The 15,260-nt window shown below is 53.1% G+C and overlaps 1 protein-coding gene across 27 annotated transcripts in view; it reads left to right on the top strand.

The window, feature by feature from the left end:
• Positions 1 to 10,367, top strand: part of Pacsin2 (protein kinase C and casein kinase substrate in neurons 2) — a 114,412-nt gene extending 104,045 nt beyond the window's left edge. For 20 of the 27 annotated variants that reach the window (XM_087213777.1, XM_013072524.3, XM_087213768.1 and 17 more), the window contains 6 exons: positions 426 to 601; positions 2,206 to 2,326; positions 5,134 to 5,255; positions 6,783 to 6,905; positions 7,351 to 7,547; positions 8,937 to 10,367. In XM_087213777.1, coding sequence (XP_087069903.1) covers positions 426 to 601; positions 2,206 to 2,326; positions 5,134 to 5,255; positions 6,783 to 6,905; positions 7,351 to 7,547; positions 8,937 to 9,049 — 852 coding nt within the window. In that variant the 3' untranslated portion in view covers positions 9,050 to 10,367. The remainder of the gene's footprint in view (positions 1 to 425; positions 602 to 2,205; positions 2,327 to 5,133; positions 5,256 to 6,782; positions 6,906 to 7,350; positions 7,548 to 8,936) is intronic. The other 7 variants (XM_013072526.3, XM_087213787.1, XM_087213783.1 and 4 more) reach the window with 1 other exon arrangement.
• The last annotated feature ends 4,893 nt before the right edge of the window (positions 10,368 to 15,260 follow it).

Here is a 15,260-nt window from a genome sequence, read left to right on the forward strand (position 1 = left end):
AAGTGAAGCTTCAAAAAATAAGAGATCATGCTGGGATTCAGGCCCAGCCCCACCTGGCACTTACAGCCATGACCTTGCTTCTGAGGTGACTCTTTAAACCACTCCTGCTGAAGCAGGTATGAGGTGCAGAGTGGCTCAGCACAGCTCTCCACAGGCACAGAGGGTACAGCAGTGTGACAAGCTCGGCATTGTGTACACAGAGTTCCACCCCTCTCCTGTGTCTCCCTGTCTGGCCTCTCTCAGTAGGTGGCAGCAGTTGGTCCCCTCTGCAGAAGCACAGGGACTGAGCCTCAAAGTCTGTCTGACTCCAGAGCTCTTGTTTTGGGTTTGGAATCACACCAGGAGGAGCTGAGAAGCCATAGGGCAAGTGGGTGAAGTAGGGGGGAATGGACCTGAACTTCTGTCTCTGCCTGGATTGCACATAGACCAAGGACAAGTATGAGAAGGCCCTGAAGGAACTGGACCAGAGCACCCCCCAGTACATGGAGAACATGGAGCAGGTATTTGAGCAGTGCCAGCAGTTTGAGGAAAAGCGACTGCGCTTCTTCCGGGAGGTTCTCCTGGAGGTTCAGAAGCACCTGGACCTGTCAAACACAGCCAGGTAAGATTCTCTATGATGTCAGAGGCAAATTGCTGTTCAGTGACACTCAGATGGTGCGCTGCAGGCCTCAGTTACATTTTGCCAGAGGTCTCCCCGTACTGCAGTGCTGAGGCCACCTGTCTCAGTGCATCGCAGCCAGCTGGGGTGGTAGGCTGTAGCCTGGAGAAAGCCTGGTAGGCCAGCTGGCTGCTGCCTAGGCAGATATGGTGGAGATTGTGCTGCCAGCTCTGCCTGTGGGTCTGGGCAGGAAGTGGGTACCACGAGCTCTAAACACAGCTAGGAGCAGTCACAGCCAGGGGATCTGAAATCCACCTGGGCGAGGGAGAGTGCCATGCCCCAGGAGTCCTAATCCTTGCCACCAGCCTGGCCTTGACTTCTCAGGGGTTCTAGGCCCCAGGTGAAGCACAGGCCCTGTGAGACTCAGCTTGACATTGTGACACAGGAGCCATGTTCTCTCTTCTGTGCTATCCTCAGCTTTGGTCCCAAGATGCCTGTATGAGGCCAGAGGTCCATACTGACAGGGGCACAGACAGACGTCTGCATCTGAAGTCCATGTGGCAGAACCATTGAAAAATGAATCTCAGGTTAAGACCTATTGTTAATGGGACATTACACTCCCTTTGTTGTCATCTTTATAAAAGAAATGAAAAGCACTAATTATCACACAGCTACTCTGCCACCATTCATTTAATGTTTATGACATCCCTGTAAAGGAGGCCACATTGTTCCTATTGATGAGGAGACTGAGGCTGGGTGATGTTCAGTGGCCTACGTGCTGCTGCCCAGCTGGCCAGGGACAGGGCTGGGACTGTGGCCAGCTCTTCTGTGTGTGGTGGCCCCTCTGCTGTGTGTAGGTATACTTGTCTAGGGCTAGGGACCTACCCTGTACCAGGTGACGTAGTTGCTTCCTAGAGCTGCCATACCAGAATCCCAGTATCTGGGCACCTCTAAACTACAGACATTTCCTCTTCACAGTTCTGGAGGCCAGAAATCCAAAATCAGGGAGTGGGCTGGGCCATGCTCCCTCTGAAGGCTCCAGGGTCAGTCCTTCTTGCCTCTTCCAGCTCCTGGTATCTGCTGCAGTCCTCCACTTCCTCAGCTTGTGGCCACCCCAGTCCCCTGGCCATCTCTCCCTGTGTGTGTGTCTTGTCCAGATTTCTTCTATCTTCCTGCCTGCCTGCCTTCATTCATCCCTATTTATTTTGGTACTGGGATTGAACCCAGGTCCCTTGTACTGAGCTATGTCTCCACCCTACCCACTTTTTTCCTGTTGCGGTCTTCTAAGTTGCCTAGGCTAGCCCTAGGCTGGAGGGGTTGAGACTTCTGACACTGCAAATGTCTCTTCTTTGACTCTGCCTGACCCAGAGGGACACATGGTGGTGCTCACGTGGTCCACACGCAACCTCAGAGGCATAGCAGAGCTACTGATCATCTGTACATGCAACTGCCAGATGATCTTCAGGGAGGGGGTCCTGTTCTATGTCTGGGGAGTAGATGGGTGTGGGCTGCAGAGACCATGGGGCCTGTGATTGGTGACACCAGGCTAGGACAAATGTTAGCTGGTCTCTGCCACCCACAAAGCCATGGTTCTTCTTCTGATTTAGCTACAAAACCATTTACCATGACTTGGAACAGAGCATCAAAGCAGCTGATGCGGTGGAGGACCTGAGGTGGTTCCGAGCCAATCACGGGCCAGGCATGGCCATGAACTGGCCACAGTTTGAGGTAAGAGGAAGCGCTGCACCCATGAGCCCTGTGTCCCAGGTGAGCTGTGCATCCTAGCCTGTGTTTCAGCATTTGCCCTGTTATTGGGCAGCCTTTGTCCATAGCTGAGGTATTAACAGGGGGAGTGTGCACAGCAAGCTTTGCCTAAGGCCTCCTGAATCTCTAGGGAAGGTGCAAGTATGTGCTTCCTACTGAGGAACATCAACTGTCACTTGCTGATCTTTGGCATTCCCTTCCCTATGTCCTAGCAGCAAGTTCCTGGAGCTTGGGGTCCCCCCACCAGGTGGCCAAGAAGGAGCAGCCCAGTGCCCCAGGTCTCATGGAGCTGAGGGAGGTGGTGTTCCTCACACTTCCATTGGGGGCTTTTTGGTACCTCAAGCAGAAAATCCAGTGAATCTTGATTTAGGACAAGCTGTCCCCTTTTCCCATTTGGTGAATCTGACCTTTAGGATTGAGGGTCTGAGGATGTTGGAATTTGTCCAGCCTAGAGTTGGATCACCAGGCCCCATATGGCCCTCTGACCACAGGGTAGAAGTCAGTGGCCAGGGGTCTTGCCACCGGTTCCTACAGGATGGAGTCTCCCCTCCTTGTGACTGGCTGAGCATGTGGTGTTGGTTGCCCCCTTGAGCCATGGGAAGGGCTCTACAGGGCTGTGCCCAATGCTTTCCCCAGGAACGGCCCGGGGCTGGCCCCCTCTGCCTGAGGCATGGCCTTGTGGAGTCACTGGACTTGAGGGTGGATCCTGCTCCTGACTCCTGAATCAGCAGCTAGGGGATGTGAGCAAATCCCTTGTCATTTATATGGCTCATTTTTCATGGTATAAAATGGGAGTGACACCCACAGGTTGGGCCAGGTCAATGGCCTGGTCCATGCCGAGTTATCAGCCCAGCCCTGGACCCTCAGTAGTAACTGTGCTGCTGCCAGAGTCCCCTACACAGCTCCTCAGCCCCTTCTCTGCCTGTAGTATTACTCCTCACTCTTGCACTTGTGTTTTCTGGACCTCACAAGGTCTGCAGGGGGCACCGTGATTCCCTGAAGCTCAGCATGCCCAGTGCTGCCCAGCAGGGGGCGTGGAGCAGGCAGCACTCCTTCCACTGTCCCAGCCTTTCCTCCCTGGGACACATGCAGGGAAGGAGTGTGCTCAGCCGGAATATTGGGCACCACTGAGATTTCAGCCTGTGGGTGTTCACTGGGATCCTAAATGTGAAATTTCCCAGGGTCCCTCAGAGGTGTCTGTCAGTGCCCAGCGAGGGGAACTGTAAGAAAGAATAGCTGACAGGCTGTCTCCCTGGAGGGAAAGTCCTGGCTAGAGCCCCAGGTTCCTTGTCTCTGGATCATTGGCAGAAACCAGTACCCGTGTGTCCCTTCTGCACACTTTTGCTGATGATTCGAGATCATACCTGACTTTCTGTAATCAAATTATTTGTTTTTATTTTCCATGCCACCAGGATGAAGTAAGTATCTGTTTTATGGCTAACTCCTGGGTGTCCTCGCCCCACGCTGAGTGTGTAGGATGGTCCCTGTTTTGTAGCAGAGCAGCGACACAGCTGTCAGGGTTGTCAGTGAAAGGCAGCCCTTCCATCCACTGTGGCTGGTGCTGGGCCCATCAGTCCCTGGAAGCCCCCTGGTCAGGTGGCATAGTACTCAAAGGTCACTGAGAGAGGAATTATTAGACAAGCTGACCTGGATTTGGAGTCAGGGGCCCAGACCTCCCACCCAGAGTACATGAGCCAGCCCCTTTTTCCTTCTGGGCCTTAGTTTCCTCATCCGACAAATTGATAAGATTCAACTTAATGTGTCTAAATAAGTGGCTCTCACCTTGAGGGTCTGTTATAAGTAGGAGCAGAGCTGCGGACAGAGGAATACTAGGTTTCAATTAAGTTGTCTGATCAGTGAGAAGGGAGGGAAGGAGAATCCATTAAAAGTCCATGAACACAGCATGTCCGTGCACCAGTGCACATGCGTGGGGAATCAGGACCTTGTCTCTGTTGCCCTCTGTGTTTCAGCGCAGTTGCTAAAAGCCTGTTCTATTGGGAAAATGGCAGAGCTTTGGGGAGATAAACCAGTGCTCTGCTTGGCTAGTGCCTAGCTTGTCACTCAGGTTAAAAAGGAAAGGCTCTAGGGGAAAGTGATCAGAGCCCCCACGTATGCTGTTTTGGTCGTGTCAGAGCCACCCAGTCCCTGGTGTTCTTTGCAGTCCAGGGTTCAGTTTTCTAAGGGCTCAGGTCCCTATAGCCCAGTGTCACCCTCGTGACCAGGACTTAGGGCATACGTGGCAGACTTTAGGATAGGACTCTGTGCCCCAGCCAGGCTTCCCAGCATGCAGGCTCCTGTCAGCTTCAGAGCCTTCAGGATACCTGGTGAGGCTGCTGGAATTCATCCAGGCCTGAAGGAGCTGCAAGCCAAGCGCCATGGTCTCCAGGGGTGGGACTCAGAGACACCTGGACCAGAGCACAGGACACTGAGCATTAGCCCTGGTTCTGTTGTGGCCCCATGTCCTGGGAAATCCGCTTGTCTCAGGAGGCAGAGCTGCCACAGGTGTAGACCTTGGGGTTGTCCAGGTGCCGAACTCCAGGCCTGCTGAGGAGTCCCCCCTTTGAACTGTGAGGAGGGGTTCAGGTGGCTTGGGTCCATGGTTGGGTAGAGAGGAGCCCAAGGTCTGCTGGGAAAGCAGGGAGCACAGAGGCCACAAGTCTCAGGCCTCTAAGTGCCGGGGCAGATGACCAGCTTCCTGGGTAGGCATTTCAGACCTCCGACACCCACCCAGTGAACATCCTGACGCCTCTCCCTCGACCCTTGTTGCCTAGGAGTGGTCGGCAGACCTGAATCGAACTCTCAGCCGGAGGGAGAAAAAGAAGGCTGGTGACGGTGTGACCTTGACAGGCATCAGCCAGACAGCTGACCAGGCCGTGCCGAACAAAGCCAGCAGGTGAGCACTGGGCGCAGCCTCCGTCCAGAGGGCGTGGGCCTTGCTGGGGAGGGCCCTCTGGGTCGTCTGCTTGGGCCCAAAGATCCCTGGGCCCCTGCACTCTGATTTTGGCCCAAGGGTGCCTCTCAAGTTCCTCTCTCTGCCTGGTGCCACAGCTGCTCAAGATTAGAGAGGTAGCCTTTGCCACAGGCCAGCCTGGGGCCTGAGAGAGAGAGGCGCCAGGATTAGGGCTGCACAGTCATGGCCTCATGGTGCCACACTGTGTGGGCAGAGCTGGGCATAGGTGCTGCCGGGCTGGGTGCTTCCTGGGTCCCATGCTGTGTGTAGTGCTGGTCAGCTGGGGGGACAGGGGTGCAGAGCCATCAGATGCCCCTTTTCAGATCACCCCCTCACTAACCGACTGGCTTATTTCTGACTCAGTTGTCCAAATGTGAGTTGTGGGTAGGAGGGGTGGCACTGTCCTCCTTAGAACCTTCTGGAAAGTGTGTGCTGCAGCAGGCCTTCCATGATTGGTCATGGCCTCCTGGTGACAGGACTTCCCAGAAAGGCTCAGCCCAGGCTCCCGAGGCATCTTGTAGCTGCAGACACTAAGCCTCCGGCCTCCCAGGACACACATGGCAGGCGATAGTTCAGCTGTTGGGCACATGGTCGGGACAGGGCTTTTCAGACACACTGCCTTTCTATGGGCCAAGCAGGCTGCTCCTGAGGCCTCCCAGGTCCCTCTAACATTGCAGTGTTTCTGTATTTGCATGGTGGATGGTCAGGTGTGGAATGCCAGCCTCCCCCAGGCCTGGCCTCAAAAATAGGAGGCTGTTCATCTGCCCAGAGTTCCTTCTGGGGCATCAGTCTTCTTACTATACCATCTTGCCATGGCCCCTCTACTGCTTCATGCCCTGTGTCCCTTTCTCTCAAGCCATGGCTCCCAGCCTCTCCCTGGTTTCCACCAGCCTGGCACCCAAGAGATGGCTGCTGGAGTCGTGAGGATGGACTGACTCTCCAGAACACAGATGGGCCCTGCTCTTCCCTGGAGAGGGCCGCCAGCGAGCCTTGGCCCTGAGTTCAGAAGCTCCTGACCCAGGGAGCTCAGGAGCCCAATGCTGAACCCTTTGGTACCTAAAGGAGGAGATCGGTGCTATGTGCCTAGAGCACCTGGGCGCTGGCTTTTACTAAGGCTCGGCCCCCCGCAGGACAGAGAGCAGGGGAATATGCAGAAGCTTCGAGCTGGGGGCCCCTCGGGTGCCTACAGTGGCACCACCCCACCGCAGGGCCCCTTCCCTTACTGACACCTCCAGACATAAGAAAGGAAAATGAGCTGCTTCTCTGTGGCTGCCTGAAACACGCTGAAAAGCCTTAAGTGTGGCAACGTGTCCTGCAGGACTCACATGTGTTCACAACACAGACTCCCCTCCACTCAGACAGGAGCTGTGGTCCTTGAATGTGCTGGTGCTGTTACGCTGCAGCTGGGCGTCCCCAGGACCCTCACCGTGGCTGAGCTGGGGTCCCTGAAAGCTCTCTCTCTCCCTGTAGCAACCTTAGTGTCCCGAGCAACCCTGTCCAGCCTGCCCAGTCACAGTCCAGCTACAACCCCTTCGAGGACGAGGACGACACGGGCAGCACCATCAGCGAGAAGGAGGACATTAAGACCAAAAAGTTGGTGAACCCATGCTTCCCTCTGACTTCCTCCTCACTCGCTCTGCATCTCCCTCTCTCTGTCCAAGGTTCTCTCTCAGGGTCTTATCCTGCCCCACCCTCAAGCGCTCTGGCAGAACTCGCAAGAGAGTACACGCTGATGCCCACCATGGAGCACTCTGGCTTCTACACTTCTCAGGGAGGGCACAGCTAGCGCTCTGGTACTGTTTCTCTGTGCGAGGATGCACACACCCTGTAGGTGCTGCTGTGCGGTGTCCTGCTGTGCTGGGATGAGTGTGATGGCATGAGCTCTCCCAGGCCCTGGTGCCCCTCAGGCTCTCCGCCAGGAGGAGGAGCCCTCAACCCAGGGCTCTTGGACCTGCTCCACTAAGGCAGGGGCTCTGGGAAGGGCCTCCTGTCCTCTGCCACCCTTGTGCTCAGGGTCGTGTCCACTCCTTCATTGCAGTGTGAGCAGCTATGAGAAGACCCAGAGCTACCCCGCTGACTGGTCTGACGATGAGTCCAACAACCCCTTCTCTTCCACGGATGCCAACGGCGACTCCAACCCATTTGATGAGGACACCGCCTCAGGGACAGAAGTGCGGGTCCGGGCCCTGTACGACTATGAGGGGCAGGAGCACGATGAGCTGAGCTTCAAGGCTGGTAGGTGGCCTCCTCAGCAATCCCTGAAGGATGAGGGCTTCCAGGCTGCTGAGACTGGGCTCTCTTCATTCTCAAAATGTGATAAAATTCTGGAAGTTTCTCACGTGGGTCCACTCTGTGACACCTTCTCTCTTGGTTTCAAAACAGGTCCCCAGTGCCAAAACGCACAGCATGGCAAGGTGCCCTTGTGCCTTAACTAGGACACATGCCCTTGGTGGCAGAAGCTAGGCACAGCAGGGCACTGGTTAGTCAGGCTGCGGGGACACTGTTGGCCATGACCACCAGGCTCCTCCCACATGCTGAGAGTAGCCACCTGCAGATCCCTGAGGGAAGCCTTTCTTCTCCGTCTGTACAGGAGCCCTCAGGAGAGCTATGACCACTGGTGACTCCTCAGGGCAGGCCTGGCCTTGTATGAGGCAACATCTGTCAGACATCCCTTCTGCAGCCACAGTGTGCAGATGTTTGCACACAAAACTTTCTCCATCCTGGTTGTGTGTGCTCTCCTGGGGAGGTTTCCTATCCTGTGTCTTGTTTTTGAAAAACTTAATCAGTTTTCCAGGAAAGAGCTTCTAGCCTCAGTTGGGCTGCCTTAACACCTGTCTGAGAGGGATGGAGAGGCTAGACCAAAGTGGGCCCACAGGAGCTACAGTTCCTTCTATGGCTGTGGCCACTCTACAGAGCTGCCCAGAACTACCATCCACCCCTCCAAGAAGAGGGAAGCTGGGCCTGAGCTTAGTGATACAGACTAGTGCTGCCCACCCCAGCTTGTCCCTCTGCTCTCAGGGCCAGCCAGCTGCCCTGACACTGTCCCCAGGGTTGACCATCAGGGGCCTCTGGCAACTGGAGATTTTTTTCCCTATACTAGGGCTCAATCCCAGTGCCTTGCACATCCTAGGCAAGTGCTATGGCATGAGTGCCTCCCCTAGACATGTTTTATGTGCCTTTAAACTGTTTTCCCCCAGGTTTCTGATATGCAGCTTGCTGTTGTGACCCCTGCTGTGTTGATTTCTTTCTAATTTAAGAGCACATCTCACCTATTCAGCCTGACTGAAATGTTATAGATTTCAAATCTTTCATCCACTTGCAGGCCAGGCCTGCAGCCTTACAGCCTCTGCAAGCCACATGCTCCAGGGTCACCATGACAGAGCTGCTCCTTTAGTCCTGAGAGGCCACTAAGACGAGGGCTGCAGCTTGGCACATCATCCAGTGGGGAGATAATCAGGCACTTGCCCCACCCTGGGCAGAATCCCTGCTGCTTCACCAGGGACACAGACCCTCCAAGGGCCTAGCAGCACTTGCCATGCGGGGCTCACAAAGGCAAATGGCTCGGGCACCTGTGGCCAGCATCACCTGGCCTCTGACTTAGACCTGCTCCTCTTTGTCTTGCAGGTGATGAGCTGACCAAGATAGAGGACGAGGATGAGCAAGGCTGGTGCAAGGGACGCTTGGACAGTGGGCAGGTCGGCTTGTACCCCGCTAACTATGTGGAGGCCATCCAGTGACGAGCCATGGGCAGGCCAGCAGAGAGAGGGAGAGGCCGGCCCTGGAGCTCCTTCAGCCTCGGCCCAGGCTGCGGTGGTTTCTGCAGCCCTTGGGGCATCCACTCTACCTGCACAAGACGCTGGCCCCCTTGTGCCTGCTTCCGGGTGTGCTTGGAGGGCAGAGGAGCTGGTCCTTGCACCCAGGACTCAGCCCTTTCCAAGTGCATCCGGGAGCTCTGCACAGGAAGACAGTGCAGGAGAGGAGCTGGCCCTCCCACCCCCAGCTCTGTGCAGCCGGGTCTGTATGTTCTCAACCTCACCTCCTCCTGAGTCTGTGTGGGTGGAGCTCATTCTTCTTCCACTGATTGTTGTCTCTCACCAGTCTCATCCCTACTAGTTAAGTAAACAAACCATACACCATTTTCTGAGTGAAGATTTTGAAGATTTTAATTTAAAGGCTATGTACAGTTATACTGTTTTACACACCTGCTCTGCTATCCTCTGCACATAAGTTATGGCACAGATTGCTCCGACCCGGCTCCAGGATATGATAGCACCATTGCTGTTCATCAGCCTGGCCACTGCCTGGGGCAAGGTGCAAGGGCCACAGATCCTGTGGACAGGTGATGCCCAAGGCAAGAGGCCACGCAGAATGTGGGGCACACAACAAAGGGGTTTCGATGATGAATGGGCTGCGGAGGAAACCTCACACAGGACTCCCCAAAGTTGCCATCTGCCAAAATGAGTTTCATGCTATTCCTGCTTAAAACTCAACTGTTTTGCAGATTCACTATTTTATCAGTGATTTGAAAGGTTAAATAAGGCTAACTTTTCAAGTAGATGCTTCTGTGGATTAAGATGCTCTATATCAGGCTGTATATATTATTTGCTATTTGGAGAATCTAAACAGATTTAAGGCCTCCGACTGTGTGGAGATCTGTGAAATGCTGTCTTCGAGGTCATCACAGGCTTTGCTGTCACCAGTGTTCTTTGTGAGTAAACAGAGGCAGGTGTGACCGCAGCACAGTCCCACCGAGCACCCTCAGTCCTCAGTGCAATGGGGTGACCTGAAGAACCTAAGGCAGGAAGGGCCTTTACTGTGTTAGCTGGGACAGTGGTATTCTCTGCCACTGTTGTAAGCTGTGCTGCTTTCTACTGAGTGTCCACAGGGAGCTCCACTCTTCCTTGAAAGTGCATGAGTCAGGGACTATCACAAAAATTCCTAGCAGAAGTCCCTGTTCCTGTGCTACAGATATACCAACAGCTGTCTCATCTTTTAAATTTAGTAGTTCCTTTAAGTGTATTGCCTTTGAACAAAATCAATAAATAGTTGATCTCAGGTGTGCGAAAGGCCCTTGCTGTGTGTCTGCCCTCACACTTCCAGCAGTGGGGAGATGCGTCGTCATTCCCAGAGTCACCGGCCTTGGACCTGAGCAAGGTCCATGTCCCCTGCCCCTCCAAACCAGAGGGAAGTTGTGGGCCCTGAGCACATTGTTTGACCTGGTCTCCCCCATGGGATGGGGCTCCCTACCCGTCATAGCAGCAGAATATGATCCATGACCCCTGAGCCTGTAGCTCTCCCTGGAACGTCTCAGTGAGTACCTACTGGGTCCTGGACTTTGAGCTCCACTCTACTTCTGTTACCTGCAGAGCACTCTTCTCCAGGCATCACTGCACCAGGCCAAGTCTCCCTCTTCTGTTTTACAGAGGGGGAGCCAAGCCCCCCCAAAGCCATGTCTGCCCAAGGATCCCAGCTATTGAGAGACACCCAGCCTAATCCTGGAGGGCTCTACAGCCCTGGGTAGTCTGAAGAGGGGAGGGACAGGTGAGGGCTGCCATGGCCACACTCACCAAGTTCATTAGGCCACCTTGAAGAGCACCTCTGGGCACAGAGCATCTCTGAGGAACTGGCAGGAGTGAGGTGTGCACAGCTGCCCCTGCCACATCTGCCCACGTTCGGCCAGGGCAGAGGAAGCAAGCATCTTGGTCATCCAGTCTCCTTGTCACAGGGGTGCTAGGTCTCCTGCTCTGAGCAGGAACGGAGCCCATCAGTCAGCTGCCCAGCGTGGACACCGGCTCCTGACTCTAATAGCCTTGGGCTGCAGAGAGCAGTGAGGTGGGCTAGGCAGAAGGCCCCTGCAGGTGCCATTTATTGAGGACCTACTGCATGTCAGACTCTGGTGCCAGGACAAAGATGAAGAGCCACTATTTCCCTTGGGGAGCTGTAGTGGGCTCAGAAAGGGACCTGAGTCATTCTAACACCAGGACAGGAGAGGCTGGAGGGCCTGCTAAAAGTGTACTTGGGGGATCCTGGAGGTCCCTAAGAAACACAGGCCTCCCTGCAGCAGGACCTAAAGGGGTAGCATTCTACCTGCCCTACTTGTCCCTGAGCCATTTCACTACTTCCAGGGGAGAGGGTAGCCAGTCCTCGCCCAGGCAGGAGGCCTGGCTAGCCTGGGTTGGGCCTCAGCTCTAGCAGGTGTCTGAACCATGGTGGAACAGCCAAGTCGAATGACTCTAGGGTGTCCAGAAGCCCAGAGACCTTGCCAGGCAGTCTTCCTGGCCCATAGGTGCCTTATAAGCTACCTTTTCCCCACTTCTGCCAAGCCCTCTTCAGGCTGCCTCCCCCTATTCCCCAGGCCCACTCTGGCCTCACCCTCCTTCAAGGAAGTAAAGCTGTATGCCTTCCCTGTGTTCCCCAGACACTGCAGGAGACTTGTGCCTGTTTCTGGGCCTTAGTGTCCTCATAGATGGGCAGTGACCTTGGGTCTGGCCCCTGGGAAGAAGCAGCACCTGTGTTTTGGGCCCCAGAAGAAAGCACTACCAGTGCCCTGCAGTGGAAGAGGCAGGCCAAGCTGAAGGTCACCCAGCCTGCAGATGAAGTTACCAAGCTTATTCCCAGCCAAGAGTGGCCACCTCCCACCACAGGGTCAAGGAATCACTGCTATGATAGAAATGTTTGTATCCCTCAAAACCCGTGCTGAAATCCTCACCCTAATAGTGATGACATGTAGCAACTAGGACCTTTGGACTGTGCTTAGGTTGGAGGGAGAAGCCCTCATGGCTGGGATTAGTGGCCTTATCCAAGGAGAGCTCTTGTTTGTCCCTTCGCCATGTGAGGACACAGCTAAAAAGTGCCTTCTCTGGGGAAGCAGCTCTCATCAGACATGAAAATTGCCTGCTCTGTGTTCTTGGACTTTCAGCCTCCAGGACTCCAACAAATTTCTTTTTTCTTGTACCAGGGATCAAACTCAGGACCTTGCACTTGCGAGGCAGGTGCCGGGACCACTGAGCTAAATCCCCAGCCCCCCAACAAATTTCTGTTAAGAAAAGAGAAAGAAACTAAATGTAAAACAAAAAATAAAATTATTTGTTGTGTATAAACTTCCCAGTCCGTGCTATTTTGTCAGAGCGGCTAGACTGACTGAGACTCCCCAGCATTGTTGGGGGCTTCTCAGCCTGCTGTCTCCAAGCACACTTGGACTTGGTGTTCATTCTTATGCCAGGCCCTGTGCTCAGCACTTGCCACCACATATGAACACCAAGTCATGGGTGAGGGACCTGAAACCTGAGAGGTGGGGTGACTTGTGACTTCCATCAGCCCACATACCACACTGGGCAGAGCTGGATCGGCCCTCAGGTGTCCCAGCTCCAGAGCAGCCCCTGACTCCCAGTTCCTCTATTGTCTCAGCGGTGGCTCTCAGTCCCCTGTTTATCATTTGCAACTCAGCTCACGGGGCTGCCTTCCCAGTTGCTGAGTGATGAGGTATGTTAGCTTTATATTGCCATGACAAAATACCTGAGAAAATTCACATAAAGGAGGAAAGGTTTGTTTTGACTCATGGTTTCAAATTCTCGGTCCAATGCCGCTTGCCTCCTTTGCTTCTGGGCCCATGGAGAAGCAGAACTTCATGTTGGGGAGCATGTGGAGGTGGCAGAGGGGTTCCACCTCATGATGAACAGGAGGCACAGAGAGAAAGGGCCTGGGGACTCATCCTTCCAGAGTGCAACCAGCACCACCTTGGACCACCACCAGAAAAGGACAATAGCCCAATGACTTACTTCGTCCAAGTAGGCCCCAGTTCCAGTATCCCATTAAGGTGAATTGTTCAGTGAGTTAGTCTTTTAATGAGGTGAGAACCTTCATGAACCTTCATTTCCCAAAACATTGCTGCATTGCTTGGCACATGGTAGAGGTAAGGTGTTCACCTCAGAACATCCAGGTGGAAAGAGCCTGAGCAGAGAGAGGAAGGAGCTGAGGACTGGACAAACGCTTCAAAGTCACAACCCCAGTGATCTGCTTCCTCCAAGGTGGACCCCTCCTCCTAATAGCCCATTCAACCATAAACTCATCAGTGGGTTAATCTCATACGAGGTTAGCGCACTCATGATCCAGTTCCTTATCAGAAGCCCCATCTCTGACTACATGAGACTTGCGGGGGATATTTTAGATCTAAACTTGAACATTCAATCCCTGGCCCCAGAAAAGCTCACAGCCATCTCATTGTACAAAATGCGGTCTCTAAGAGTTGCTAAAGTCTCAACCATTCCAGCCTTTCTCAAAAGTCCAAGTCCAAAGTCCCTTTTGAGACTCAAAGCAATTCTTAGCTATGAGCCTCTGTAAAAATAGAAAAGCAAAGCCAGGTATGGTGACACACACCCATAATCCCAGCACTCAGAAGGCTGGGGCAAAAGAATCACGAGTTTGCTGCCAGCCTGGGCTACATAGTTCAAAACAAGCCTGAATTACATAGTGAGACCCTCAAAAAACCAAAACCAAACAAACGAAGAAAAAATAAGAAAAAATCAAAAAGCAAGTTACAGCATGGCATGGTAGTATGCACTTACAATCCCAGCACTCTGGGAGGCTGAGACTGGAGGATGGCAAGTTTGAGCCCAGTCTGGGCTTTGTAGTGACTAAATGAGACCCTGTCTCAAAATACAAAAAAAAAAAGGTCTAGAAATGCGGCTGGGAGGAGGGGAGCAGACAAGTTACATACTCCAAAGATACTAAAGCCCAGGGTAAACATGCTCATTCCAAAAGGGCAGACTAAACAAATAGGAATAGGACCAAAGTGACCCCCAAATCCAGCAGCATAAACATTAAATTCTGTAGCTCCATGACCAGTATCTGGAGCGTGGGAGGTGAGATATGAGCTCAAAGGCTTGAGTGGTCCCACTCTTTCTGCTGGTCACAGCCACATGGGCTATCTTGGTACTGGTTCTTCTTGCTGCCTGTAGCATACCTTGGCAGATGTTCCATGTTCCTGTCATTTGCAGCTTCAGCCTCAGTCCCACAGCTCCATGTATCCCTGCCTCAGGGGCTCGTGACAGTGACTCCAGACCAGTGATACATTGCCTGGCCTCCTAGGCCTTCCTGTGAAATCTGGATGGAAGACTTCATGACTCAACAACTTTTGTATTCTGCATGCCTCCAGAATCACCACATGGACAACACCAAGATCTCCAGCCAGCTCAAGCAGTAGATAGGCCCCTTTGGGCCATGGCTGCAGCAAACACCGAGTACCTGTAGAGCTGAACTCTGGGAAATACTTTCCTGGGAAGCAAAACACCCTATGTCTCCCCTCAAAGAGGTTTTCAAAGCAATTTACACTTTTATAATCTTTTTTTTTACACTTTTATAATCTTGAGCCAGGATAGGTAAGGTCTGTTAGTTTCTGAGATGCCCTGACAACATCTTTCCTATTGCCCTGGTGCAAAGTACTTGGTTTTCTTCTCCCAGTACTGGAAAATGAAGTCAAGGCCTTTCTACTGAGGTATATCCCCACTCTTTGTTATTATTTTTCATTTTGAAACAAAGACTAAGTCACCGAACTGCCCAGGTTGGGCTTCAACTTTCAGTCCTCCTGCCTGAGCTTCCCAGAGAACAGGCATTACAGGTACCATCAAGCTTGGCTTGGACTCTTTTTAATAGTACTAATCTCTCCAGCAACCTAAGTTCTTTGGCCACAACCTTATATCTTCTTCTTTCTGGCCAAACTGAAAGGTTCCCGCTGTGCTTTTTGATCTCAGCTTTTACTGTAAATGTGGCTAAAAGTCAGCAATATCCATGCCATACCTGGAATGGTGCAATACCTCAAATATTTCTCCACCATTAATTATTCCAGTAACTTTAAATTCAGCCTCACACAAAATCTGAGGGCATGGACAAAATGCATGCCAGTGTTTTTGCTAGCCTAAACGTGAATTCCCAGTAGAGTCCTTATTCCAA

The sequence above is a fragment of the Heterocephalus glaber genome, unplaced genomic scaffold (assembly GCF_053883595.1).
Source record: "Heterocephalus glaber isolate CG9 unplaced genomic scaffold, H.glaber_assembly_v1.0 deba00001444, whole genome shotgun sequence".
Taxonomy (NCBI): Eukaryota; Metazoa; Chordata; class Mammalia; order Rodentia; family Bathyergidae; genus Heterocephalus; species Heterocephalus glaber.